The sequence below is a fragment of the Anarhichas minor genome, unplaced genomic scaffold (genome assembly GCF_050575085.1).
Source record: "Anarhichas minor isolate MPS153535 unplaced genomic scaffold, ASM5057508v1 ptg000003l, whole genome shotgun sequence".
Lineage (NCBI taxonomy): Eukaryota > Metazoa > Chordata > Actinopteri > Perciformes > Anarhichadidae > Anarhichas > Anarhichas minor.
The window spans coordinates 16,054,486-16,081,394 of NW_027466449.1; the positions used below are offsets into that span (position 1 = coordinate 16,054,486).

The following is a 26,909-nucleotide window of genomic DNA, read 5'->3' on the forward strand; positions in this document are numbered from 1 at the left end:
AAGGTGAGGAGCGGGCGACTGAGAAAGTTCACGACCCTAAACTGTTATTTAGGACAATCTAAATCAAGTGAAATGAAGCAGGCGAACACTCATGAATCTATGTGCTGTTCTCATTTTGACACACGACGAATGATTTCTACACACCGCCTGCAACAATCACAGTTGCCTTGTCTGTGTGTTTGTGTGCAAACAGACGCTGATTTGATTATTTTTGGCACTTCGTTATATGCAAATGTGACCAAGTGACCTCCGCACGTGCTTTGCATGCATTAGCCCTACTGTTGCATGACATTTTCACTCATGCAGTTATGCCCTTGACTTCACATTATGACTGCGCAGAATAAGACAGATATTTTAGCCGACCCACATGCATAAATCCCCCCCCCGCTCCCTCAAATACGAACCGAAAAACTGAGACAAACACGCACGAGACACGTACAGTGCTACGCTCTGGGAGACATCTTTGAAGGCCTGTTAAGACGTAGTTTACTCTTTCTGACACGTGGAAAAACACACAGGAAACTTTTATAGAAGCACTGTCGTATGCAAACAAGCTCATTCATTCCTCTGTCTGTCTCACTCGCTTCCTAACAGCACACACACACCAACACACACACACACACACGTGATGATTAAGCGATCCGAGGGCCTTCGGGGCACGCTTGGACTCGGGGGCTGCGGTGAATCATAGCTATGATGTGGTGCATGCTTTCTATTCTGATCTGTCAGAGAGGTTTGGGAACTGTGCTCACTGATGAGTGAGCCGGACCGGGGCAGGGCCACAGTGGCCTGCCCGGTCTGTCGTTCCACTTCTTCCTCTTCCTCTTCCTCCTCCTCCTCCTCCTCCTCCTCCTCGGGCCCCTCAGCTCCGCTCCCCCGTCCCTCCCCTGACCCTAAACAGTGACAGGTAAGAGGCCCCGAGAGCAGCCTGCACACTGAGCCCGGTCAATGAGGTCAAGAAAGAGCCAAACTGGGGCGCAAACAGAGTGCGACCACTGGTGTTAAGACACACATGCACCAACTTCTATCGAGCAGCTCATTGGACACATAATAAATAGCATGTTTGGATATTTCATATTAAATGATTCCAGATTAAGCTCACATCATATTTACTTATTCAGTGTTTGTGTATTTAATATTGAAATAGATCACATCCTGTCTTTTTTGGTGCACTTACAGAAGGTATAGCATCTGTATCTTTCTCTTTATGTTGTCATCATGTTGTCAAACACACACTATGCTTTGCTTCTTACACAAACCGTATTGCCTCTATAGCTAAAGACCAGCATCTTGAGTTTTCCAATTTGTTTCATGACAACAAAATTCTCGACAGAATGTATATTTGCACAAATCTCCTTTATCCTTGAGATAACTTGGACATAGAGAAGTTAAAACTTTTAAGTGCAGCAATTTAAGTGTCGACGTACAAGGAGGCATCGTAAAAACTGAAAATTTTTACTGAAAATTCTCTGATTCTCCTACATGATTGTCTGCAAGTCAGTGGATGCTCGGCAATCAGCATATCAGTTGTCATGGTCGTCTGTGTAAAACCTTCAATAGTCCTGTAGCTGAGTGACTTAGTCTCTTACTGCACACATTTATTTTTGTTTATTGTTTTTGTTTATGACTTGTGTTTACCTTCAGCTGAAGGAGTTTTGCCCTTTAATACATTAATCACACTAACGTTAATGAGGTATTGTACTAATCACATATTAGGAAAAATAGTGTAAATGTAACAGCACAAACATCTAACCATGTAACATTAAAAGTGCATTTGATGAATAAGACCCCAGATGAGAGCATGGAACTATCCAATAGGTCTGACAATATGAGGAGAGGCACAGCGTTGTGCTGGAGTGAAGTTCCTGTGGTCTGTCAAACACATCCCCTGGCAGGGCCTAATGTGGCGTGTGACACGTCACACCCTATCACTCTGCCTTACAGATGACCAGCCGCTTACGTATGCCGCGTGCACACTGGATCCCGAACCAGACACTGTCAGGTGTGATAACGGTTTGAGCGCCAAACCCACTCTGAAGCCTTGCCCTCTCCCATTCGCCCACAATTCATTTGATGCTGCAGCCGCACGGCTCGCGGTCCGCTATGCACCACTGCGAGCATGTGCCTGTGCCCTAAAGATGCTTTTTATTCCTGGTTCACCTGCACATCCACCCCCCACCCTGAGGGCCAGAGATAACCCCACCGCTCTGCTCCCTCGGACCAGCGAACCTCTCGCCATCACTCGGGTTTTTTTGCAGAGAGATAAGGACTGCTGCTGATCCCAGCTCTTTGGAGGGAATCAAATACTTGTAACGTCAGCTGAGGTTCACTGAGACAGTCAGCGACAATGGTGCATGTTATACATGTAACCCGCATGCACAACATTTACATTGTCGTCCTATTAGATCATTATACACCACTGTACAGCAGCTAAACTAGTTTCTCCTCCCTTCGGAGTAACTGTTCTCTCAAAAATTGCACACTAAACGCTCGGCTTTTTTATTTTTGTATTGTTTTTCTTGTCATTTGTGCCCTGTAGTCCCAAAATGCATTGCCTGTTTGGCATTGGAGGTAAATGTTCCCCCAGCACACGCTCATTATTACAATCCTCACAACGCTGTGGACAGGCTCGGCCTCTGTGACAGCGTTTGATGCTCTCTTGCTCTTTCTCTCTCTCCGTGGCACCATTTCTTCCACTCGATGGAGAGAGAGAGAGGGTTTTGTTCTTGTTCTTTTTCTATTAATTGAATTTCCATCAAGGCCATACCTGGCTCTGTGTGAGCACGTGCGGCGGAACGTTTAGTCGCGCTGTGTGCCTTCGTAACAGTGACAATCACTCTGCTTGTTCGCTCGTAGGAGTCAAAGGAGAATCTGCAAAATAAGAGTCGAAACCACAATTTCCACAATAATGATTTCATCCTAATTGCATCATTTTTTTTAAGGATGTTTTTTCCTATAGTAAAAGAGGCCAGCCCCTGTGGATAAAAAGCCAAAACTACACTGTATTAAATATAATGTGTCGCCTTTTCTGTGAGGCAACTCAATTCCCTTTTATTAAAATCAATCTCTGCTCGTCAACTTCTTGATTTTTTCTTTTTTTTTTCTTACTTGGATGAAGATGACTTCCCTACTTAAGTAAACGGATAAAAGCGCATCAAAAAACAAAAGTGAGGTGTAAAGATTTCTACACCTGAACCATCTTTGTCATGACATCTGGTTTAACCTGATTTTGGGGGGTTTAAGTGAACCTCTGATCTTTCCCCTTTGGTTTTCAACATAAAGGGGAATGCTGAAGCAGATAATAATTCAGTCTACTGTACAAAGTCTGATAAAACAATGTGATGGTGGAAGAGAAGAAGAAGAAGAAGAAAAAATCACCAAGGAGCAATTTTTTTTTTTCTGTGCTGGATTGTTCTCTTTGATCTGGAGTGCAGTGAAAGGAGGGCATTATGTAACGTCTTCAGCACACACATGGCCGACTGTGTGACTGCCAAACACACGGGGGGAGTGGTGGTGGTGGAGGGGGGCAGACAGACAAGAGGAAAGAGATCGGGCCGTGGAAGACAGTAGTAGGTGGAGTTGTGAGGGAAAACAGTGCTGCTCATATTGGTGTTGGGTCACTGTCCTTATTAAGGCTGCTCAGTCACGCAGCTGTAACGCGGGCCCTAACGAGCCTCATAATGAGACATGAGAATGCCCCTTAGTGATGGTTCAAACATTTATCTGCATTTATCTGCATTTATAACATTTATCTAGTGCCCAAAAAACGCACCGTCTCGACGCACATCCTCTTTCCTGCTCGCTGTTAAGAGAGAACATTTGAATCCTTACACGGGGTCCTGATCTCGGAGCAGAAACACGCAAGAAATATTACCCCATCACTTGTACGCCCTAACTGGAAGCAAGTCTTTTTTGGGGGGGGGGGGACAACAAAATTGTCATGCTATTGCGCAGCAGATGGCCCCCTTTTAAATCAATCATTTACAAATAAATCAATAATATATGCAAGTGTGACATGGAAGCCAACTGTATCAGTGGGAAAATCACTGGCTTTTGTCGAGCGCCATACGGCCGTGCGGGGGGCCAAATGTGGGCGACGAAGCAGGTCAGAGATGGGAGCGTGCACCGTAGAAGGGACGCAAAGGAGAAATGTATTAATGGGAGCCTGCCAAATCAATGTAGCGAGACGGGCCTCATCGGGGAAACGGAGCCGTCTTAACTGACGGAGGAGGAAGTGAGGAAACGGCGAAAGAGCGATTGGTAGAGTGTGTTGGTGGTGGTGGTGGTGCAGCTGAAAAAAAAGAAAGAAACTGACGTTGAGATGGCCTGACAGGGTCTGTTTCTGCTCATCGCGAGACCGTTATCCAGAGTGACCGTGTTGTCTTCCCTTCCCTCCACAAAGGTTATGCCATTGCCAGCAGTCCACATGACACAATGGATGAGCCACAGTCGCTGGAGCCAAAGAGACGCGGCTCGGGTCAGCCTTAAAAGTGCGTACCAACCCTGCACCATCCATACCTGCGTCCAAGGGTCATTTATGGGTAAATCAGCGTTGGATCCCAATACCCCCCCCCCCCCCCCTTCTTTGTTTACGACCTACAGTGAGGCTACGGCTGCGTTTTCTTTAGAAATGACGTGCTTGGTAATCGGGTGTGTTGGGCTGTCAGCTCAGGGTGCATGATCTTGCCAGCATGACTCAAGTCTGCCCGTAAACTGCTTCCTCTGCCTGTGCATCTACTCCAGTTTGCTTGTATGATCTATTTTAGATTATTTTGCCCAAGGATGTGTGTGCATCCTCACAGCAGAAGAGCCACAGATATAAGAAAAATAAAAAAAGAGGAGGGGTGTGTTGGGGGGGATAGATAATGTTCAAATAATCTACAGGCAATCATGCAAAGACGGTGTGCACTCGGGGATGCTGCGGATAGGGGGGTGGGGGGTGGAGGGTGGGGGTGCCAGCCTCGCATTCTATTCGGGCACAACAAATTTGGAATTATGCAAAGGACAGAATGAGATCTCTATCAGCCCTTTGTACGGCTAACATGCAATGTGAGAGCCAACATGTGGGACACTGCAAGGGCCATTTGGCCCGTAGTAAAATCACACACATATCCAATGGGATTCATTATAACTCCATGCTGTGTGTCCAGAGTGCTCAGCGTTAAAACCGTTTCGCTCCTTTTTCTTTTCTTTTTTTTTTACGTAACCAAGAGCAAAATGGAGAGGACAGTGTTCAACATATGTGTGTCCTGACCGTGTCCGAGCGCAGCGGAGTGCATCTTGTTACGGGCAACAACAAGAGGCAGCGACTCAGAGACCAGTCCTCCATCGCCAGCACAGATGTCATGCTCCTTGTGGCCTTCACACACTGAAGGGGGGCTAAGTCGAATTCGGCGTGACCCTGATGTGTCATCTTGATTTAGACACTAGTTTCATGTCGGCCTGCTATCCCGCGTGTGTGTGCGTGCGTTTGTGTGTGTGTGTGTGTGTGTGTGTGTCTGCGTGTGGATCTGTTTTGTTTTGTTTTTGTGCACGCAGAAAAGATAAAATAAAATATGTGGATCTCCTCTCTCCATAATCCCACAAGAGCAGGCTTCCTTGGAAGGCACGGTGCAGCAGACGCAGGGGCATTGTGGTTGGTGAATGGCTGGATCTAATCTCATGGAGGCAGTGGTCTTATTGGAGGGGCTTTTGAGCAGATTGGAGCCTGAGGGGTGAGAGCGGCAATGACCAAAAAGAAAGAAGAAAAAAAAAAAAGATCTTTCTGTTCTAGTTTGAAAGATTTGCGTTATGAATGGCGCTCAACAAATTCAAATTAGCCAAAGTGGAGGTATACTCATTTACATTTTCATTCAGCCTTTTAAGGATTCTATTTTTAAGGCTTAGAATTTAACCATGGATGTATGCTAATCAGACACAATGTTACCAATACATAAATACATCTACAAAAGACATTTAAGAAGAAAGGAAGCTCTTTTGAGGCTAGAGTCTGGGATCATGTTGGGTAACATCTGCAATGCATTTTGCTCTCTAGCATGACAGCAATGTCTCGCTATACCTTTACGTGCAAAGTACATTTTCACATCACTGACGGACACGTTGAAGAAATGCTGCATCCATATCAATCTTCCCAGAGTGATGACGCTCATGTCTTTTGTTTGATCTCCAGGGACGGGGGAGAGTTTAGGGGGAGTCAGTTTGGTGGTTTAACACCGCCACCTGCTGGTGTGGGAAGGACAGAAATAGCTCATCTCTGATCCAACTACAGCCTGGTCTCACAACAATTATCAGTCATGTTATCCCTTTTCCATTATAACATATTAATAGGGAGGATAAATTCTTTCTAGGTCAATGCTGACGTGTGAATCAAACAATCCTCATCACTGGCAATTCCCTTTTTTCTCCCCTTCGAAAGTAATGGATTTTTTCCGGCAGCAATTATCCCGTCCTTTGTCACCATGACACCGAATCAACCGAACATCTAAGGCCAGCTGAGTCCAAAGAGGCTTCGGCTGTGGTGTCTGTGGGAAGATGTCAGCTGCTTGTCCAGAACACACCGGATGTATTACACACACACACAACTGTTAAGTAGAAATAGAAAGATATTAAAATACAGCCAAATAACTGCCTGTGCATGACCTGAGGATAGAGACACTGGGACAAGGGAGGGTGATTTAAAGATCTAGTATCTAAAGAGCAACAGTTCCTACAGTGTGATGTGCTCCAGCTTCCTCCCTTATGTTTCTCTAACTCTTTATCCGAATGGTAAGAGTGAAAGCTGGTGACAAGACAGAGCGGCTCCAGGAACAAACATCAGCCACTCCCCCCCCCCCCCCACATACTGTAATCACAGGTACAGTTCAAGTCCACTCGACATCCAAAAAGGACACTTGTCCAGTGCCGCTTCCTTTGAGCCAAAGAGGTCGAGTTAATATGCTGATAAATCACTTAATGCTGTAGCTGTGGCGGCGCTTGTCCAATGACAACAGAGAGTGAGTTATTACTCCTGATTGCAGAGCTCTAATTAGTGTAACCACTTCATTATTGACTCGAGTATCTGCAACACTGAAATCACAACAAAGATGTCTAATGTCATTTACCGATGTAGCAGCACTACTGCGCATTTTGAGAGATAAGCAAGTGGAAACAACAACCAAACAGCGCCTATCCAGCCGATCTTAATGTGGGTCATTGTCTGCTAAATGAATTCCACTCTCATCCCTGCCGTCACGTCCGTTGATTACCATGTTCCCCTTGTAGCTTAGCTTCAGCTAAAATGGAGGCCACAAGGGTTTCCTATTTCAAGTGGAATTTATGTTGACGTTTAGAAGCTGTGTTACTGCAAGCTACAGGCATGCAAATAATATACAATATAGAGTTTGTCATTTGCTAATTATGACTGCAGTATATTTTATTTGGTAAAAACACAAGAGGTCAGCAATGGTAGGCATTTGTTTGTTTATTTGGAAGAAGTTAAGTACAAAACAGTGGCATTTTCTTCCAGCGAAATAAGGACAAAAGTGAACAAGCGTTACTTTGTTTTCTACGTGGATGACACCTGAAACAGGACCTTTCTGCAAAACAGTCTTTGAGATACAGGTAGTCGAAATATAGCAATTAAATAACAATGGACTAATACCCCAAACATATTACAGATCTAGTTGTATCAAACAAGCAGATTCCATGATAATCCCTAAAATCCACTCTAGTACACGCTAAACAAACTCTTTAAACCGTTAGTACAGAAGTCTTTGATCAAAAGACTGTCGTGTTCCTGCACTTATTCATCGTCCGACAATTGTGGGAAAATAACAAACTTTTAGAAAGATTTTTTTTTATTAAAAAAAAGCATGGTTTGAAGATAATGAGCATCCATGCTACATATGAGTAAACTATTCTGAATAGAAACAAAATATCTATAATCATTCCGCGCGGCGCAATGATGGTCGTGTATGAGTAAAATACAAAAGACAGGATGGTGTATGTAACAATTTAAAAACTGTAGAATATTAATATAAATGTAGGTTCTCACGGACAGTTAATTAACATACAAAAATGTACAATACCATATCTTAATCAGTGTTGACAAATAGGTTATGCTACCATAAGTAGAGCATGTCAGAAGGGTGAGAAATTGAACCAGACTCAACTGCACAAAAGAAACTCTGTGACCCACTCACACTTTGCTCCTTAACAAAGGAACAGTTAGGCAGCTCGCACCATGACATCACCTTGATTTAAAAAAAAAAAAAAAAAAAAAAAAAAAAAAAAAAAAAGACAGACATACTTGTCATACTTGTGCTTGCTAAACTCAACTGAAGTGACTGACAAGTGTCAGACCATCCCGGTGGAATGTCGACGCCTACTCGTGAAATAAGGACACCCGTATCTCAGGTGCATTTAACTGTTAGTTTTGAGGGGAACCGCTTCGTCGTTGAAGCAGTGGAGAAATCCTCCGTTGTTCTCAATGCAAAAGAAACAAATCTGCGGTCACCACGTTTTTTGCCAAAAGTCAACATGAAACTATCGACGCGTTCCGAATAAATAAAGCCACTGCTAACAGACTGCTACCGAGGGTCAGGTTTAGCTGTATTCAGTCACGTAGAAAGCTAGAACATCCAGGTCCACAGAATAATGAGCAACAAAGCCTTTTAAACTGCAGTCAGACAACCTTTCCAGAGGCTGTGATTTGTAGATGGGTGCTAAGAATTACACCTACATAGAGTAATGAAAACCAGATACAAAAAAATATATTGAGTACAACTGTACCAGCAGTGAGTATTTCTAAAATGTTACAGATAAAAAATAAATTCTGAGTAAATATATAGTATAGAATAAGGTTTGTAATAGAAACCAGCTATTTGAAACATGCGTTCTAGTTAGACACATCTACTATGATTGAGATTAGTTTACTACGTAATCAGCCACAGTGAGCATATAAACAGGAAACTAAAATAATTCAGTTAACAGTGGAGAAGTCCAGTTCAGGATCATAAAGAAAACACGGCCAGTGTCTTCAGAGAGCCGGGGGGGGGGGGGGGACCAGAGCCATGATTGTATCGCCACAATTTCAAAGCACAAGAACACGTTTGTTCCAACTGAAACAGGTAATCTGCTACCTACACGGTCAGAGACGTAAAAGAGCAAATGAGACCTGGTTGTCTTGTTTAAAGTATTATCGATTATTTTTTTAAAAGCAGTGTGATTTTAGAATGAAAGACGATACAGACCGGATCTATGGCTTATATGTTGATGGGGAGAGGCGGGGGGCGTTTCTTTGGCTATCAAGGCAGGCAGATGAACCCCTGAACACTTTGTGAATCTCATTATCTTTGCAAGATCAAATCTCTGATTGTACACTTTCCACAGCTAACGTTGTCAACCCAACTACACCAAACTGCCAATTTGAAGCAGTGCTCCTAAAATGCTCAGATTGGGTTAAATGCAGAAGTCGTAATGTCATGTATGTACCTGTATGTATACGACCACTGAGATAAAGTTTAAGTTAAGCCGAGTGTTCTAATAAAAAGGTCGGCCTTGAGGTCCTCAAGGGAACACCGTGTGAGCACCATATAATACATTGTTCTTGGCTGAGGGAAGTAAATGCTTGGCTAGAAACGACATCTCCACTCTCACTATGCGAAGTCTAAGGAAGTGATTGTAATGTTTACTCCCCTCTGCTTCACGGATCTGCCTCTGGGGTTTGACGACCCCCATCCTTAGCCTTGATTTGGAGCCAGGCGTCTCCCAGCGCCTTGGCAAAGTGGTCGTCCACTGAGTCTGTGATGGACACCGAGTTGGACACGGCCTCCGCTTCTTGGTAGTTTTTTCCAAGGCTGCGACGGAAGTGCTCCTCAATCACAGGATCGCATTCTGTGTTAGCTAAAACAACAATATGTGTGTGTGTGTGTGTGTGTGTGTGTGTGTGTGTGTGTGTGTGGGGGGGGGAGAGAAGACCAAAAACCTGGTTATTAGCAAGCAATGTCATACTACGTTATAGGCATTCGATTACAGGGTGTGTATGGTAATGCTCGGGGCTTACCATTGGTCTTCATGGGATCAGTAGGTGGGCTGGGGGAACAGCCATTCATGTGGCAGTGAGAGAGGTTACAATTGCGGTTGCTCGCAGGGGCACAGGTAATAACGGAGGGACGATTCTATAGGTGGAAAGCAAATACATACAATCAGCGAACAGACAGAGGTGAGCCATCGTGCTACAGCCTGCACAGTCACTAATTCGACGCAGCAAGCAGAAATACACAGAGGGGTAAATCGTGTATAACTCTATCACACTTATATAATCAATACCTCATTTAAAGCTTTCATTCCTGTCACTGTGAACCTCAGATATCAGTGTACCTTCCATAAGTGTTGACGTTGAAGTTGACGTACCTGCTGCCGCTCTACAGTCCCACCAATGACAGACCTCTCTCTGGACCCGCCGACAACGTCGTGGCTGCTTTTGGTCAGAGCCAGAGGCTGGTCTACAGCATAGCTAGCAATGGAAGCGTACAGGTGGTTCCCATGAAGACCGTTGGGGGAGGAAGAAGTAATGTGCTCCACAGGACTGTGACCGAGGCCCCAGTGCTCATTACGATTGTCTCCAGCAGAGGGACGGGCCCTAGACAAAGAGCACAAAATTAATTTATACCACCAAAAAGTTTCCTTTTCATAGACAATTCATACACCAGCTGTCGCGTCTCATGTCTATACACAGATGGCAGCACACAGCGTAGACTATGGGGTGTCTTGTTTGTCTTTTTTCTGTGTGCATCCCATTGGTCATTGCAGGCAACATTATACGCATGATGTGCCAGTAATCTAAGTTGTCTCTTTAAATCATGACGCTTTAGAGCCTGGAGGTGGTCTTTGCATTCCACCAGAATTAAGAATGTAAGGTTATGCTCAGACTTTTGTTTGATAATCTCAACTGTTTCAGGTTGAATGTTGTTTTTTTTTTTTTTTAGGCACTTACAGCTGAGTGGCAAACAATCTGCTCATTTTGGTCATGTGGTCATCGTCACAGTTGATTCGGTCGTCCATTTGTTCTTCGCCATACTTCCGTTTGCTTGGGCAGTGTTGAGGAGGCCCAGTTATCTTGGACATAGCAGTGGGCTGGGAGGGCGTCCTGGACTCATCTGTGGGAAAGGAATCAGCAGAACAAATAACACATTGAACAATAACTACTATAGCTTAACATGGCTATATATATATATATATATATATATATGACCATTTGACAAAAGGTTCCCCCAAAAATGTTTAATTAATGTAACTTGGCCAGGGCAAGCAATCATTGGTTAACCAGATGTACAGGTCCTGGTAAATGCAACTCAACTGTTATCCAGATTACCCTGCTGACACCCCAAATATGAAAAGGTGAGGTCTCTGTTTAGTTTTCACAGATAGAATCGACTTCTGATTGGAAAGTCAAGTCAATCGACCAATGTGCATGAGAGTCATTAACTTCTGTTGTAAAATCAACTCCTGAAAGTTATGAAATTCTGTGCGCAAAAACAACTACATAAGCGGATATTGTCAATATATTCCCATGGCAAAACTGTGTTTGCAATAAAGTTTAATAACTGTTTATAACATACTAATACATAAGAGGGTTTGAGGTCATTTATGATAGTATTTCCGGTATTAGGAATGTAACATTAAGAGTTGTAGTCTCCTTCACTGAGAAGTTAAACACACGCACCAGCACACACTTTATACCCAGTTTAATGGCACCTTGCATTTTGCATGAAAATTGACAGAAGGTTGTGTGCTTGACTCGAGCCGTAGTGTTGGAAAAAGTTAGCTAATCGCAACCAAAACACGGAGGAATTGATGTTGGTAAGTTAAATAAACAGAATAATACCACAGAACAACGCGCAAATAATGCTAAAACTAACCTTCGTAGTGCAGTCTCCCGATGTTATTGTTCATCTTGTCCAGGAACTGAGAGTTCAACAGGTCCATTCTAGTGAAGAGCATCTACACGGACAGGCTAGTTGCTAACATCGGTGTTAGCAAGATACACCAGCGAAGGCAACACTAAAAAAGTTATATCCTGAAGAAGAGACAAACAGAGAGTAAACTTGGCTTGAAGCAATTCGATGAAAATCGTTTTCCTTGACGTTAGCGGTTAACGTTAGCTGGCTGGTATCCTGACGTTGACTCCGAGGCTAGCAGTACTGCTAACGCTAGCTACACACGTAGCTAGCAGTACCGCTAACGTTAGCTACACACGTAACTTAAGCTAAGCTAACTTCTCTAGTGTTAGGCTAGCTTTAAACAGCTACAATTTACTGTCAGCGTTATACGAGTTAAAGTTAGTTAGATAATAAAGTTAAAATCTCTGACTTTGATGGTTACTTTTACAATAGTTTTACACATATCGTTACAGTATTTAGCTAACAAACTAGCCAGCTACCTTTAGCTAACAGTTACGCTACTCCCCAACTTTGTAGCTAGTTAACGCTGGTTTGCTTAAAAGGTCCCAAATTCAACTGACGTTTAGCAAAGCCGAATAAACGTTGAACCAAACGCCAACACACCGAGCTAGTCTGTGACAACAACATTCAAAGGAAGCGTAACCTTAAAAGTCAATGTTACTCACTTCATCAACAACACTAGCTTTACAGCCACAACATCACCATAGTTAGCCCACAGCTTGCTGTTACTCACAGGACCAGTCCTCAAACAAAAGAGTGGCGAGCGGCCCTAGCGGGGACGAGTTAGCCGCGTTTAGAGATCTGATGACAATCTGCTAAAAGGTGCATTTATTCTGGATGAATACTGTGATTTTGCAATGAACCTACTGTATGGAGGTCTGCCTATTATCAATGCAACCAATACTATTTACAATTAACTTCATGCAGCAACGCAGCACTGCAAAAGTTGATAAATGAGTTAGCTCGCATAAAACAGTTAAATATTTAACTTGAACATTACAAAAGTTTGACACCCAACTCTTTATCGACTAAACAAAACATGTTTTAATAACTTTTAACTGACATGTATTTAATTAAAAATAAAAACCTTTTGTCTGAGCAATAAATAACACAAATGCAAATATACTTTGTCACAGTATTACGTAGTCATACGTATATTCATGTATATGTATATACATTTTGTGTTCTCATATATTATATTATATAGGTGGAGGCTTCAATTATACCCAGTGGGCTTTCTGCCTCTTCCTGCACTGTGATATGATGTATCTATGTTTGTGTATTTTGTTTTTAAATTGCGCAAAATAAACAAAACTAAAATGCTTAATTTAGGTGGATGTACTGTTGTCCTCATCTATATGCATCTGACTTATATTTTCACCAAAGTGGAGGTTGGTTTGGATGTTCACTACACCACTACTACCAGCTGATGTCACCCTAGGATCCACTATCCATGCATAAGATTCAGCACATGATGGTGCAGCTTTTCTCAAGCTTATGTACAAGTACTAAGACTGGCCTTATCACTGTCTTTCATGACCAATATTTACAAAGAAAATACATTGATATTCAGGTAAGATGGCTAGTATCTTCATCCTATACTGTCCTTCATATCATTTATTTTTATACACCAAAATCACAAGTATAGCCTCAAAGGGCTTTACAATCTGTACAACCTAAAAACAAAGATAAAATCCCACATCCTTTAACAGCAGAAAAAAATCAAACGTTATGCAACAGATATTGTGTATGAACCAGGCAGTGACAGTACAATTTAAATATGAAGAAACAGAATGACAATATTATAGTGCAAACAAGCTATAATTAGCTGGAGTTTGTCACTGTCATGGATTAAAAAAACTCCTCTATTCATGAGAAGCTCAGCTTTGACAAATGGTATTATTGTTGTTTTTTTAGGATGATTTAATATTGTATTACCAATTCCATTTTCTGTTCCATTTACTAGAAACAGAAGTTTGTTATGTTACACAAATATACATACAGTTCATTTACTTGAAATTGTGAAAATATATATAAAGTATATATATATATATAGAATGTGCAACATCAGGTTTATAAATAATAGCAGTAGAGTAATGACAAGCTAATTTGGACAAAACGTGAACTTACTCCACATTTATAGAGATCAAACAAATTCCATAGACAACGCATTATATTTCAACGTCCTAGCTTTGGACCACATATTGTTGATTTATTTAAAGTGTCCACAAGTTCAACTGTTATACAGCTTATGCACTGTAGGTTTGAGTCTTTCTGTGCAAGTAGCCTGATGCTATATTTACCACATTTTATCTAATCACCTACTATCCTGATGGTGGCCTGTGCCTGTCAGTGCAGTTTAAATCTCCTGATGGCCGAGGGAGTTTGCTCAAAGATCAGCTTTTAACCAGTCCAGCAGATTTCACGAGTGTGAGGGCACCTGTCAACTAGCAGCTTCATGGTTGTTTGATAGAAAAATATATATTCATGCTGACAATTCAAGATTCCATTGCCTTAGTAATAAGATGTATAACTCCTCAGTTTTTCCCTTAAGAGTCAATGTTTGTGTGTTTTCAGATTTGCATGAACTGTGCAGCCCCCCCCCCCCCCCCCCCCCTTGACCAGTAAGTGGGATCGTGTAAGTGTTATTGATCTGTTTCCTGATGCATTTTCAAAATATCCATCTTTTACCGGAGACATAGAGCTCTGTGATGGTTTCATCACACAGCGCTAGTTCCTTCATATTCCTTATATATACCAATTAAATCATGAAACAGCATGCTATTAATGCATTATAAGGAGGAGTACCAGTGACAGTCTGTTTGCTTCGTCATACAAATGTTTTTTTGGGGTTCAAAATTAGTAATGAAGTTTTTCATGAACACTTTTTTTTAAAGATATCTGCTTTTTATCGTATTTTTTGTGAAGTGGCAGATCATTTAGTACCCAATAAATATTGTAAGCAGTCATTTTGTGTACAGAAGTTAATGTTTAAATGAAAATTTAATAGCAGATAATGATAAACTTTGCCACCCACAGTGGACAAGTGCTGCTGAAGTAAAGTGTGTCTTGTTGGCAAATTGTAATTTGTAAAATTGTGAACGTAAGTGGCTGTATAAATCAATTAAGAGAGAGGATCTACTGCATGCATTTGAGTCTCAGGGGACTGCTGCTGACGTCCTCTCATTCAACATTGCCCACTAGTCCAAACAGCCATTTTAGATTTCACGGCTGCGTTTCACACACAGAGAGACACTGTGCATGGACACAGGGCAGAAAAAAAACAACACATGGAACAGCGGGAGCCAGAGTATGTCTATTATGATGTAGTAGTCTATACCCTCTTGCACTTACATAGGAAACTCCTCTATTTTATATGCAGTGGTTCAAAGAAGCATGACGCCTATGAGGCAGCAGGGAATGGGGGAGGGGTAGAGAAGGCAGGCATGCACGCCAGTTAGAGTGGAGAAGAGGAGAGAACGAGATGAGGGAGGAGAAGTACAGCCTGGGCATCATTTGCAATGCTTGAGGAAAGCACAGGGAAGACGGGATTGGTCGGGGAGAGTGTCGCGTCACCGCCAGTGAGGGGGAGCTCTGAGGATGCTCGCTGGGAGTTTGCATTGAGAGCTCAGCCATTATCAGCTATACACTGGGAACGGGGACTCCTCTGCAGAATCATTTTTCTTGTTGACTCTTCTCCCCTCTGAGCTGCAGCCATGAATTATTTGCGTCGGCGTCTCTCGGACAGCACGTTCATCTCCAACCTGCCCAATGGCTACATGACTGACCTCCAGAGGCCTGACGGCGCTCAGCCTGCTCCACCTGCCTCCCCAACCCCAGCCAAGTCTCCTACAACTGGGCCCACTCCCCCAGCCACTTCCCCTGCTCCAGAGAGGAAACCCCAGCCGTCTCAGTCCACCGGAGCGGGCTTCTTCAGCTCCATCACCAACGTTGTAAAGCAGACAGCTGCCTCAGCGGGGCTAGTGGAGCAGACCCAAGTCACGACACCTAAGAAGTTCAAGATTCTCCTGGTAATTGACGAACCACAACAGGAGTGGTAAGACAATGTGTTGCTCTACTCTGTCCCCTCGAATCCTTTCTGGGCTGTGTATCGTTTGTTTGCTCGTCCTTCATGTTGATTTTTCTCCACGTGATTCCTTTGATGTAGCAGTGAGGTAAAGGGTTAAAGAACCACTGAAACAACATGCATCATGCGCCCTGCGGATGAGAATGGGCACTGCTGCTGTGGTTTGATGGTACAGCATGCCAGTGTTACGGTAATACAACGAGGCAGCCAATGCTTGAGCAAATACGGTCCATTGATTCACAGCGGTAATGACATTACACCAAGATGGATGCTTTTTATTGTCCTCTATTCTGTCTGTGTAGTAAGATGGGCTTTTCTGTGGCATTGTTTTGTTCTACATATTGGAGAAATAGAAAGAAAGGTTTATGACAGCTGCCTGTAAAAAAAGAAAAACTAGTCTATTAACTAAAATAACTGATAGTATTGTCATGTAATGTGGCATTTTGCCATTCTTAAAAATAGATGTTCCACAGGTTGTGCATAAATGGGAAATGTACATTATTTCTTTGGAGGCAGTCTAAATACTGCAGTGCTTTCCCTCTATCAATGGGGTTTCCCCCCGCTCACAGATAGGAGGTCACATGACATGCCCTGCACTGACATGGGGATTGTAATTAACTGCGGCACATGGTGCATAGGGCTCCATTAGCCGATCATACGAGTGGTGTGCAGTAGATAGGTAAGTAAAACATATAGTGAAATTAAATAGCATCATCCGCATGGTTATATTTCTCATCCGGCTTTGAGATGGGACCATTGTGTCATTAATGTTAAGAGTACTGGCTTTACGTTAAGGCATCTAAGCCGTTGCACTGACAGGTAATGTCCTGGGGGATCTTACTCAGAGGCAGCTTTAAACAAGTGCCGCTGTCAGTCAACTGTGGTACAGATTTAAAGCGCTCTGAACGAGTAGGCACACAGATTTAGAGGAAACTATTTATTTTGAGACGGATATCTTGTCGAAAAAAGTACAGAATATGGTAATTCTATCCCCACACGATCAACACTTGTTTGCACAGCTGACATATTTTCCACAGCAATGTGTGTGCTGGAGCTGTGCAGCTGGATACCCCACAGAATTGCCCAGTCCTTCTATGTGACTTACATTTTCTCCTATTGTGTAGAATTTATGGACATTATTATGCCTTACTTTCTTTTTTTTAATAGTGCAATACAAGTGAGCAATATGAAAACAAAAAAATGCAATACATATGACCAGCATGAAAACAAACAAATGAAACATATCGCACAAGGGGGATGACTAGACTCAAACAAACCGAAACAAAAGAGCAAGCAGCAACTGCAACAACAAGAAGAAAAAAGGCATAATGTTTATTGTAGTACGCATGTGTTTAGTGTTCTGCGTGTGTTTTTGTTTCCGGGTGGACTGGTTTTCTATGTGAAAGAAGGGAGAGAGCAAAAAGGGGAGACAGTATTTACCAAGGAGGATATAAAGGGAAATAAGAGGAAAATAAAACTGAACAATGCGGGTCAGGGCAGAATTTTCTGTAGTTATTTATTTATATTCTATAATGCCTCATTGTGCTCACAGCACAAAGAGACTGCTTTCACACTGGATGGTATTCTGACTTTGTGGACTCTTTAGGCTTTCACACGGCATGGAAATAAAATCTGAATAAAATCTTCATTCCCCTTCTTTAAGCATTGAACAACATCAGAATATCTGGTAGTTTAGATGTGAAGTGAAAATGAACTGGGTCGTCACACTTGGAATCCGTCTATGCAGGATGTCATGTTGTCCACACGCGTGTCACATCGAGGTTAATATGTCGTCCGTGTCTGACGGCCACGGTGGCGGCCTTTCATTTTACACTGCCGAAGATACATTTACAGCTGAATTCAGTTGAATCTTCTGAGGACACTGCCCCTAAAACACAACAAATCACACAAATAGTAGGATATCGGCTTCGCTGAGTCAGGAGGCCTTGCAGCAGCCACTTATCCTGTTTATGTGTGCAGGACTAGCCATGTACAGAACCGTTGATCAATGTTAATAAGATCAGACCCTCGTCTGCAGGAGGGATGCCAGCATTTTGCTTCACTTGTTCCACATTTGTTGTGAGCGGAAAGCAAGCAGCTTGTTGAGGAATAAGGATTGCAGTGCAGTTCTGGCAGAGGAGCGCATTAATCCATTAAACTAAAACCACGTCATTCACCAAAGGTCATTCCAATTGAGAATATTGAGTAGGTTGGGCTGCGAGTGATACAGTTTTTCACACTCCATTGTCCTTACTGTCACAATGTTAGTCCATTGTGTTAGTCCATTGTGTTCATGATCTCCGCAGACTAGCATCGCTCATAATGGTTTCTTGCTTCATATATGTAATACGCATCCACTGGGGAGAATCGGATAAAATACCTCATTCAAAAGGGCTTCCTCTGTCTGAGTGCTGCATCTATTTTTCATGACTGCTCAATATCACCGAGTGGGGAGTTGAGCACGAGGCTTGGTTTGTTTTGGTTGCTGTCGTGCGACCTTTCACCCAGTGGTTGCAAGTCAGTGCGCAGTAGGCCTACAAATCAATCTTAGTTTACTCAGTAGTAGTGTAGGTCTGCTTCGTTCACATTCAGTGTTGTGTAGCTTATAGACGTATATAAAACAAATATCACGTGGATGATTCAGAGGAGAAAGCGTCAGAAAAAGTGCAGACGTGTCTGAAACGCCGCATGCTTTGTATTCATGCAGGTCTCACACAGGCGGGATGGAAACAGCAACAAATACAGCTGCTTTATTTTCATGCAGGTGTTTGCTAAACCCCTAATATCCTCTGTAATGTTGGCACACCTTGAGTCTGACTCTTTATGCGCTGTATCTCATTTTGTGACGGGCTGTTTCAAGACTTTTTTATTCTGTCCGCCCTCTGCAAATGGAAGCCAGAGTTATGAGCACCGGTGGCTCCGAGACACACAGAATGAAATCAGGAAAGAGTCCTTCAGACTAATTGCATCTGGTAGATGGCTCGGCCATCAGCATCTATTTTTCAGTTCAAATGAGTCAAATCCCAGATGATATATAGATATAGATATATAGATATTTCCTTGATATTGTGTCAAGGACATTACAATCAATTAGGTGTAGAGAAAAAATGTTGACCATTACTTAAATTCTGTCTTTGCAAATGGACACCAGCTACCAGCAACAAATGAGGATTATCTTAGTGTCTGAGATACTTTAATTATTATTCAAAATGTCCTGCAATCTTAGAATCAGCCACATGAAGAAAACAGAGAACATTAATATCAGTATTCGAACCAGGACTTTGTTGTGTAACAGGTTGTGTTAAGGAGAATAGTTAACTGTAGATAAAACGTGGGCTGATGAAATCATAGCGAGTTACAGCACAGATAGAGACAGAAGCCCTCCGTCATTCATACAGCCTTTCTGCTCGTCAGATGAAGCTGCCAGGCCTCTAGGGAGGTTTGTTTTGTGCCAGGAATACTGTGCTATAAATTGCTCTTACGACAGGAGGAGCAGATGCTCCACTGTCTTACCTATCAGACTAATGGCCGGCGTGTACCGCGCTCTTATTCTCTCCATAAGGCCGCTCAATTTAAAGCAGGGGCATAGATTCCTTTTATTCAGTGTTCGAAATGAAAAACATAGAGGGTGGGGGGGGGGCTGTACTTGACTGGAATCAGAGCAGGATTCTTTTTTGTACTGTGAGCTTAACCTTTTTCAAACATTACTCACATGTGAGAGTGAATGTCAAGCGGACATTAAAATTCAGCAGGCACTCCCGCTAACCAAACTCTCGGGTGAATCATCTGAATTAAAAAAAATATTTCACAGTAACAAGATGATTTGGCAATTTGAAAACCTGCAACCATTAATGAAGTCGCTTCATTTTTGTCGATATTGACTCACTCTTAAAATCACAAAAGAGGAACACCTTTTTTGTCTTATTTGGTTTCTCATCTCATTTAACTCAAGTCAAGAGGACACATATTGATTCTTACCAATGAATGATCCAAGTAAACATCTCAGTGAGCAGTTAGGCTCAGTGCCCGCTGAGGCTAACTGTAGTTTTAAGGCCAGAACAATATAATGGGGTCTCTGTGTTTGTTTCTGTTGGTGGTGTTTTGGAAGCACCGTCTCAGTTTGCAGTATGCATTGGCACACAGCATTCATCACAGTGCAGGCTAGGCTTTTCATTTTCTCAGCTATAGGAGCACTGATTCATATTTTAATGGTTGTTTTCCACCACAGCCAAATAGTTCCCTGTGCCCCAATTAGATTGGGAATGAATTATTCAGCTTTAGCTCTAAATTGGCAGGGAGTGCAGGATATGTGACAGCGGGGTGATAGGAACTAAGAGGAAGACGCAGTGAGAACTCCACAGCAGGTCGTCTAAATGTATCAACACAGCCTTACTGAAATGTGGACATTCTGTAAATCCTGTTGTGTAAAAATGGGTTTCACAATATCCTTCATCGCACCAATTTACACACACACACACACTGTTGCACTGCAGCAGATGGCTGTTAGTATTTAAGCTTGAAGCTGTGGAAAGGAAACCAGAATCAAACCTGAAATTGATGGAAAGAGTTATTTTTTGGGCAACGGTTATTGATTTACTGTAGATCACCCGAGTAGTTTCTACAGCTGAAGCTTATGTTGTCAGGCCCATCCCCAGAAAATACACAAAGAAATCAAACTCCTTGTTAACGCTGACAATCGTTGTCTGGCTTCTGCAGCTTCCAATGCCAAAAGATCTCCACTTCACCAGTGATTTAGGGAGGAAAAAAAGAAAAAGAAGGGCCCGCCTGTGTCATTTTTATTCAAGTCAGAAAGACGAGAGACGCTCTGTTTTAAAAAGTGCTGAATCACATCACAAGTGAAGCCATTATCTGAACAGGAATGTTACCTGTGCATCGTCCTTTATTAGCCCCGCTGTGTGTTACTGCCAGTGGACCAGGCAGTAATTGCACGTGTGTGCGTATGCTGTCGACGGCTTGGCTTTAAAGATGACACAGCCTGGAAAAGTGTTGTAATATTTTAGCGCTATCCTCGTTGAAGGGAAGAAGTGTTAGAGAGGCTGTGTATCAGCAGTTTGAAGAGCGTGAAAGGGAGCGTTTGTCTGCTCTGTATACACACTCAACATTAATTCACATTCCAGGTTATTGTCATTATTTCGAACGCAAATCTCTATTTTAGGAATCCTTATTCTGTTTTTACGTTAAGTTGATACATTGTTTCTGTTTTAACCAGGGCGAAATTGTTCCGGGGAAAGAAAATAAATGGAGATTACGACATCAAAGTGGAGCAGGTACGTTTTGCCAAGCCAGTGTTCTCCGTTTTAAATACTTTTGTAAAGAGAAGTCGAGGCACTCTGTCCTCACACACTTCTCAAATCATTGACTCCTCAGGCTGAATTCCATGAGATCAACGTTGTGGCCCATGCCAACGGGACCTGCAACGTTAACATGCAAGTCCTCAGAAATGCTACCAAGGTTATCAGGTGAGACACGCGCACACACACACACACACACACACACACGAGAACACAGAAAAGATTTACCCACCGAAGTCAACATTTAGCATAGTTTAATCATGTTGTGTTTCCACCCACGGTGCTGACTGATTGATCCTCATTGCTGTCATCACTTATCACACTTGTTTGTTATTTTTTTCTCTGCTATGATTTAATTTTCCAGGTCATTCAAGCCAGACTTTGTCCTCATTCGTCAACACGCCTTCAGTATGACCCAGAATGAAGATTTTCGCAACCTGATCATTGGCCTGCAGTATGGAGGTGTCCCATGCATCAACTCGCTTGAGTCCATCTACAACCTGTGTGACAAGCCATGGGCGGTAGGCACTCAATAATAATGATCTATTCTCTGTCTGGATTGTATTCTATCTAATACACAACTGTAATTTGCTCTGTGATGTGATTTATACAAACGTTATACATGATTTATTTACCTTTTTGTGTGTCCAGTTTGCCCAACTAATCAACACCCACAGAAAGCTGGGTTCAGAGAAGTTCCCTCTGATCGAGCAGACGTTTTACCCAAACTACAAGGAGATGGTGAGAACACACTTTTGTTACTGCATTCAAAGATTGTTCCAAAATGTTTGTGCTAATTTGCAAATGTAAGAGGAAAGTATGAAGCAGGATATAAGGCAAGAACTTTCTTACTTTAGGTGAGCATGCCGTCATTCCCTGTTGTTGTGAAGATTGGACACGCCCACTCCGGTATTGGAAAGGTATGGGGATTTTTCTTCTTGCAGTCATATGAAAGAATGCATCAAGTTGTTTTGCTATGAACTTTAGCCATATTAAATATGCTGCTAATTCGAGCAATTTGAGTGTCATCAATATATCACAACGCTCGGTTCTGTCTCATGCGTCTGTTTTTGTGTACAGGTGAAGGTGGACAATCACAGTAAGTTCCAGGACATAGCCAGTGTCGTGGCTCTCACCCAGACGTACACCACCACAGAACCTCTCATCGACTCCAAGTACGACATCAGAATCCAGAAGATCGGCACTGACTACAAAGCCTACATGTAAGTGCAACTACGCTTCTCCTGCTCCAGCTTAACAAGTAAACAAGAAACAAAACAGTTGTAATGTGTGTGCTTAACACGCTGCAGGAGAACGTCTATATCTGGAAACTGGAAGACCAATACTGGCTCAGCTATGCTGGAGCAGGTGGCCATGACTGATAGGTGAGTGAGGAAGAATCCAACTTGTAAAGACTTGTAAAGCTTGTAAAGACTTAGTTCTGGCCTCTTTGCCATGTAGGCAGTGCATCCCACCACACAGCAGCTTTTAGGCATTTTTCAGCTTTTTTGTTAGCAGACAAAAGAGACAAGGAGGCACCTTCACCCAATGCAAAGTCAATGGAGAGCGGTGGATTGTTTTCCCACCACGCGCTGACTTAAATGCGCTCTGTCTCTAAAGAGTGGGGCAGGGATGAAGCATTTTTATAGGCCAACCCCAGAAGTTAGCATCACCTTGGTTCCCTCGACAAAAAGCCAACTGGATTTTTCCATTGAGTTTTGTATTATTGCAGAAAAAAAACCTCTGTGGCAAACACAAGTTCATGATTCTTCTTGTTCAGCAAGATAATCTTAAGAAGATGAACCCCACTTTTTTGATTTTTGAAGCGTGAATGCAATCGGTAGAAGTGAAAAGGTAACGTTAGGCTATAAACAAACTACTATTTCAGGCATCTAACCAAAAACCCGTTAAAGTAACCATCGACTTCGAGACAAGGGAACCGATTAAATAATGAACTAATTTCCGAGTTTTAGGACTCATTCCTGCATCACCCCACACTCCAATACAAAGACAAATGTTTGATTTTATTGTAGCAAATCATCTCAGGTTCATTGATTATGTTACATGTGGAATATTAGCAAGCAACTCCCGGTGCGTTGACCTGTTTGCTGCGATCAGCTGCGACTATCAGTGTCTCATTATGCTGCAACTGGTTCTGAGTCATGCGTTTTGTTCAGGTACAAGCTGTGGGTCGACACCTGCTCAAAGATTTTCGGGGGTCTGGCTATTTGCGCAGTCAAAGCTATCCACGGGAAAGATGGCAAAGATTTCATCACAGAGGTAGGAGTCTGATTGAAATCCTGATTGAAAGCTTGCAATGATTAAACCTGTTCCTTCAGGTGAAATATTTCAGTATATCAGTCTGTAAAAAATGAGTATGTGTCGACTTCCCTTTCTCTCTGCTATAACCATTCCTCCATGCGGCACAGGTGGTGGGCTCTTCTATGCCCCTGGTGGGGGAGCACCAGGCCGAGGACAGGCAGCTTATCGCAGACATGGTGCTGGCAGAGATGAACCAGTCGGCGGAGAGGGAAGCTAATACTCCCCAGAGACCCACCACCATACAGCCATCCCAGGTATAGTAACACACGGGCACAGAGATTAGAAACATGAGGCTTGTGTTAGTTTAGCAATAATCAACAATCACAGTTGTTGCAGGATGAATAAGATACCTCTTTATCATTTTAGGGAGCTGGCCAGAAGGGAGAGATCGTCGGCGAACCCACTAAAAATGGTGCTGGGCACCCGCCTCAAGGTTGTCTGCAGTACATTCTCGACTGTAATGGCGTTGCAGTGGGTCCAAAACCAGTCCAGGCCAACTGAGCCAGTCCAGGGGAAAGGGAGGAAGTCTCAAAGCCTAGATAAACGACGACGTACCTTAGTTGAACACAAGCGCAGACGTGTGTGTTTGTGGTCGCTAATATAGCTAGAATCAGATCTCGGTGACGTGCGCTCGGTACAGCTGAGTGCTTGCCTGGACTGTGTTTTTAACTCTATGCAGTGTCAAAATGTACTGTCTACTTGTTGACCTGTTTGTGTGCTTGTATAGGTCACCTATGTTTCGGTAGCTGTGGTTTTTCCTTTGGGGCCGTTGTTGATGATGTAAAAAGCAGATTGTGCCTACACTTGAGTGCTGCTCTGTGCTACCTGTTTGACTCAGCTATGAATCTTTTATTTGCCCCCCCCCCCCCCCCCTACCCATTTTTCTGTTTTCTATTTTGGTGTGTACCTTTAGATATTGTTCAAACGTGCAGTTTGAAGTTCGTGTATATATCAGTATGTATACAGTACGTGAGTGTGTATGGCTGTAGTGGTGATTATTTTCATACTTATACTAATAGATATTTATTTTTGTTTTGCATGATTGAAACAAAGGAAGGTGCAAGTCAGTTATTGATGTCCGATCAGGTGGGATGTTCCTGTAACATCGCTGTTTTGCCCCGGCTGTGTTCCCCGTGATTCATGCATCGTGAATGTGTCATAAGAAATGAGTATTATATAAGTTCCACGGGATACGTGTATTCATTACCAAACTGTGTGCGTACACATACAACAGAGACATACAGTATGTGGCCTTTTTTAAGAGTTAATTTTACATCTATATTGTCAGAATGTCACCAGAAAATAGATAACTTAGAGTGAGGATACTAATAGATGGACACGTAATAAATAGTACAAATTAGATTTATTAAAGATTTTATTACGTAGGATGTTGTGCAGGTGTCTGAACGCACAACTTAAATATATTTATATCATTTTTAACCAAAGAATAAATAGTTTACTTTCAATCAGTCTTTGCACTACAGTAACCCGCCATGTAAATATCAGCGAGGGGACTGTTATCTGTTATTACTGCCGTTTGTCACATGGAGTGTCGTTTCACCAGAGCATTCCAGGACAATAAGTGTCTGCTGATAATCACAGCGAGCTGATGCTGTATTAAAAATGTATTTTGTTTCTGTGTGTAGTTGTGTGTGGAGGCAGACATTACGGCTGATAATGAAACGGAGTATAATGTGCCCCCCCCCCCCCCCCCTCGTGGCCCTTACACTGGATATTGGTGGTGTTGCCATGACAACAATGAAAGTGTTCTGAGGTTCCGTGTGGCCAGTCAAAAGATTCAACACTCTTGAGTCGATGGAACGTGCAATATAGATCCTTTTTGTTTTTAACTCAATAACGTGTTTATTTTGAAATCAGATCTTCCATCGAATTAATTCAAAAAGCTATAGTCATCCACACATGGACTTGTTTTAGAAACACAAATGTCGGTTGTTGTCCGGTGGCTTTTTGTGGAGGCCATTTCATATATCAAATACCCTAAATGGTGAAACAGCTAAAAAGCAACCAAATCAACTGTAAAAAGAAATCTGTACCGTTTTCCAACAATGTATTTGTTACTATAGTAAATAATATGTTCAGCAAGCTCTGTGTGCAGTTCTTTTTTCCAAATAGTTTAAAGTGCCATTGTATCTGTGAGCGTATCCTTGTAAAAGCCATGCCTGCGGCTTTATGGGTGTGTTGTTCTGTTTAATAGGAATTATGCCATGGCATTGATTTACAAGGGAGGAGCGTGCAGAGGTACCCCAGCTGCATGGTCAGGCCTTGGTGCAGTGATCGTGATTGAATATCTGATAAATTATAACTGGACGTGTTGATTTGGCCATTGTGTGTTGAGGTGAAACTTATATCTTCAGACCTGCAGGACTGTAACTATTAAGGGTATATGGTAACTAAATAGATGTACTTTTAAAACCGGTGTTGGACTGTTTAAATCAAGATCAGAGTACAATATATTGTGGAAAAAAAATTCCATCCTGGATATTTCCCCTCTGTCACTGGCAATAAAGCTTCCTTTGCAATATTTGGTCTGTGTCCTCAACTGTGTGATGTTGTAATATTATTTCTTAAGGAAACTCTTGTGTTCAAGAATGTTAAAAGTTGTATATGCAGTGAAGGGAGGAGGCCACTCCTAACAGATCATACACACTCTGCTTCCAATGCATGAAGTGATATCTCTATCCCCACTGCTTTGTTTGTGTCTTTATTCTGCGGTGTCCGTCTTACACGTTAACAATGTGGGATTAGTGTATTTTTGTCGATTCAAATCTATCAGAACATGCATTACTATGAACATATAACATCACATTTCAAACTTTTATTCATCACTCTGTCTTCATAGTTGAGATGCCTGAATATCACAAATATCTCTTGTGCTGAAATTAGGGGGCCCAGTGGAACCCCAAGGATTTGTTTCACAAAGGCCTGCAGGATGTAAACTTTAAGGGTCAGCCCGGCAGCAAAGCTTTCTCAGTCTGTGAACCAACAATCTAGCACCATGAGCAAACAGCAGTCTCTGCTGGAAGAGCAAGCTGCTGAGGAAAAAAGACACATGGACACCCACAGCTGAAGTAAGAGTGAATAGCTTCAGTCACTGCTCAAATAAGGACCATTAAAACCGTATTTTAATTGTTCAAGCAGAATACTCACTGGTTAAATCACACTCGGTAACCACTTTATTAGGCACACCTGCACCATCTGATGCGATCCAATAGAACAGCCGTGCCA

The 26,909-nt window shown here is 42.5% G+C and overlaps 2 protein-coding genes across 2 annotated transcripts; one reads left to right on the forward strand and one right to left on the reverse strand.

Moving 5' to 3' along the window:
* Nucleotides 1-7,441: 7,441 nt before the first annotated feature.
* On the reverse strand, nucleotides 7,442-12,709 carry vgll4a (vestigial-like family member 4a). The gene is made up of 6 exons (XM_076099805.1): nucleotides 12,608-12,709; nucleotides 11,901-12,058; nucleotides 10,976-11,138; nucleotides 10,393-10,621; nucleotides 10,043-10,157; nucleotides 7,442-9,882 (listed from the first exon to the last, which is right to left on the reverse strand). The coding sequence occupies exons 2-6, from the start codon at nucleotides 11,980-11,982 to the stop codon at nucleotides 9,683-9,685; spliced, it is 789 nt and encodes a 262-aa protein (XP_075955920.1). The 5' UTR covers nucleotides 11,983-12,058; nucleotides 12,608-12,709; the 3' UTR covers nucleotides 7,442-9,682.
* syn2a (synapsin IIa) lies at nucleotides 11,712-26,205 on the forward strand. The gene is made up of 12 exons (XM_076099803.1): nucleotides 11,712-11,841; nucleotides 14,520-15,999; nucleotides 21,260-21,317; nucleotides 21,418-21,509; nucleotides 21,706-21,862; nucleotides 21,993-22,082; nucleotides 22,199-22,261; nucleotides 22,422-22,564; nucleotides 22,652-22,726; nucleotides 23,519-23,621; nucleotides 23,771-23,917; nucleotides 24,030-26,205. The coding sequence occupies exons 2-12, from the start codon at nucleotides 15,659-15,661 to the stop codon at nucleotides 24,162-24,164; spliced, it is 1,404 nt and encodes a 467-aa protein (XP_075955918.1). The 5' UTR covers nucleotides 11,712-11,841; nucleotides 14,520-15,658; the 3' UTR covers nucleotides 24,165-26,205.
* The last annotated feature ends 704 nt before the right edge of the window (nucleotides 26,206-26,909 follow it).

Excerpts from the sequence above, each read along its gene's own strand:
- vgll4a (XM_076099805.1), bottom strand. The coding sequence starts at position 11,982 with ATGCTCTTCACTAGAATGGACCTGTTGAACTCTCAGTTCCTGGACAAG. Across the intron at positions 10,158-10,392 it reads GGACTGTAGAGCGGCAGCAG|AATCGTCCCTCCGTTATTAC; the intron begins GTACGTCAACTT and ends TTCCACCTATAG. Across the intron at positions 9,883-10,042 it reads TGATCCCATGAAGACCAATG|CTAACACAGAATGCGATCCT; the intron begins GTAAGCCCCGAG and ends TTGTTGTTTTAG.
- syn2a (XM_076099803.1), top strand. The coding sequence starts at position 15,659 with ATGAATTATTTGCGTCGGCGTCTCTCGGACAGCACGTTCATCTCCAAC. Across the intron at positions 22,262-22,421 it reads CCCACTCCGGTATTGGAAAG|GTGAAGGTGGACAATCACAG; the intron begins GTATGGGGATTT and ends TTTTGTGTACAG. Across the intron at positions 22,727-23,518 it reads CAGGTGGCCATGACTGATAG|GTACAAGCTGTGGGTCGACA; the intron begins GTGAGTGAGGAA and ends CGTTTTGTTCAG.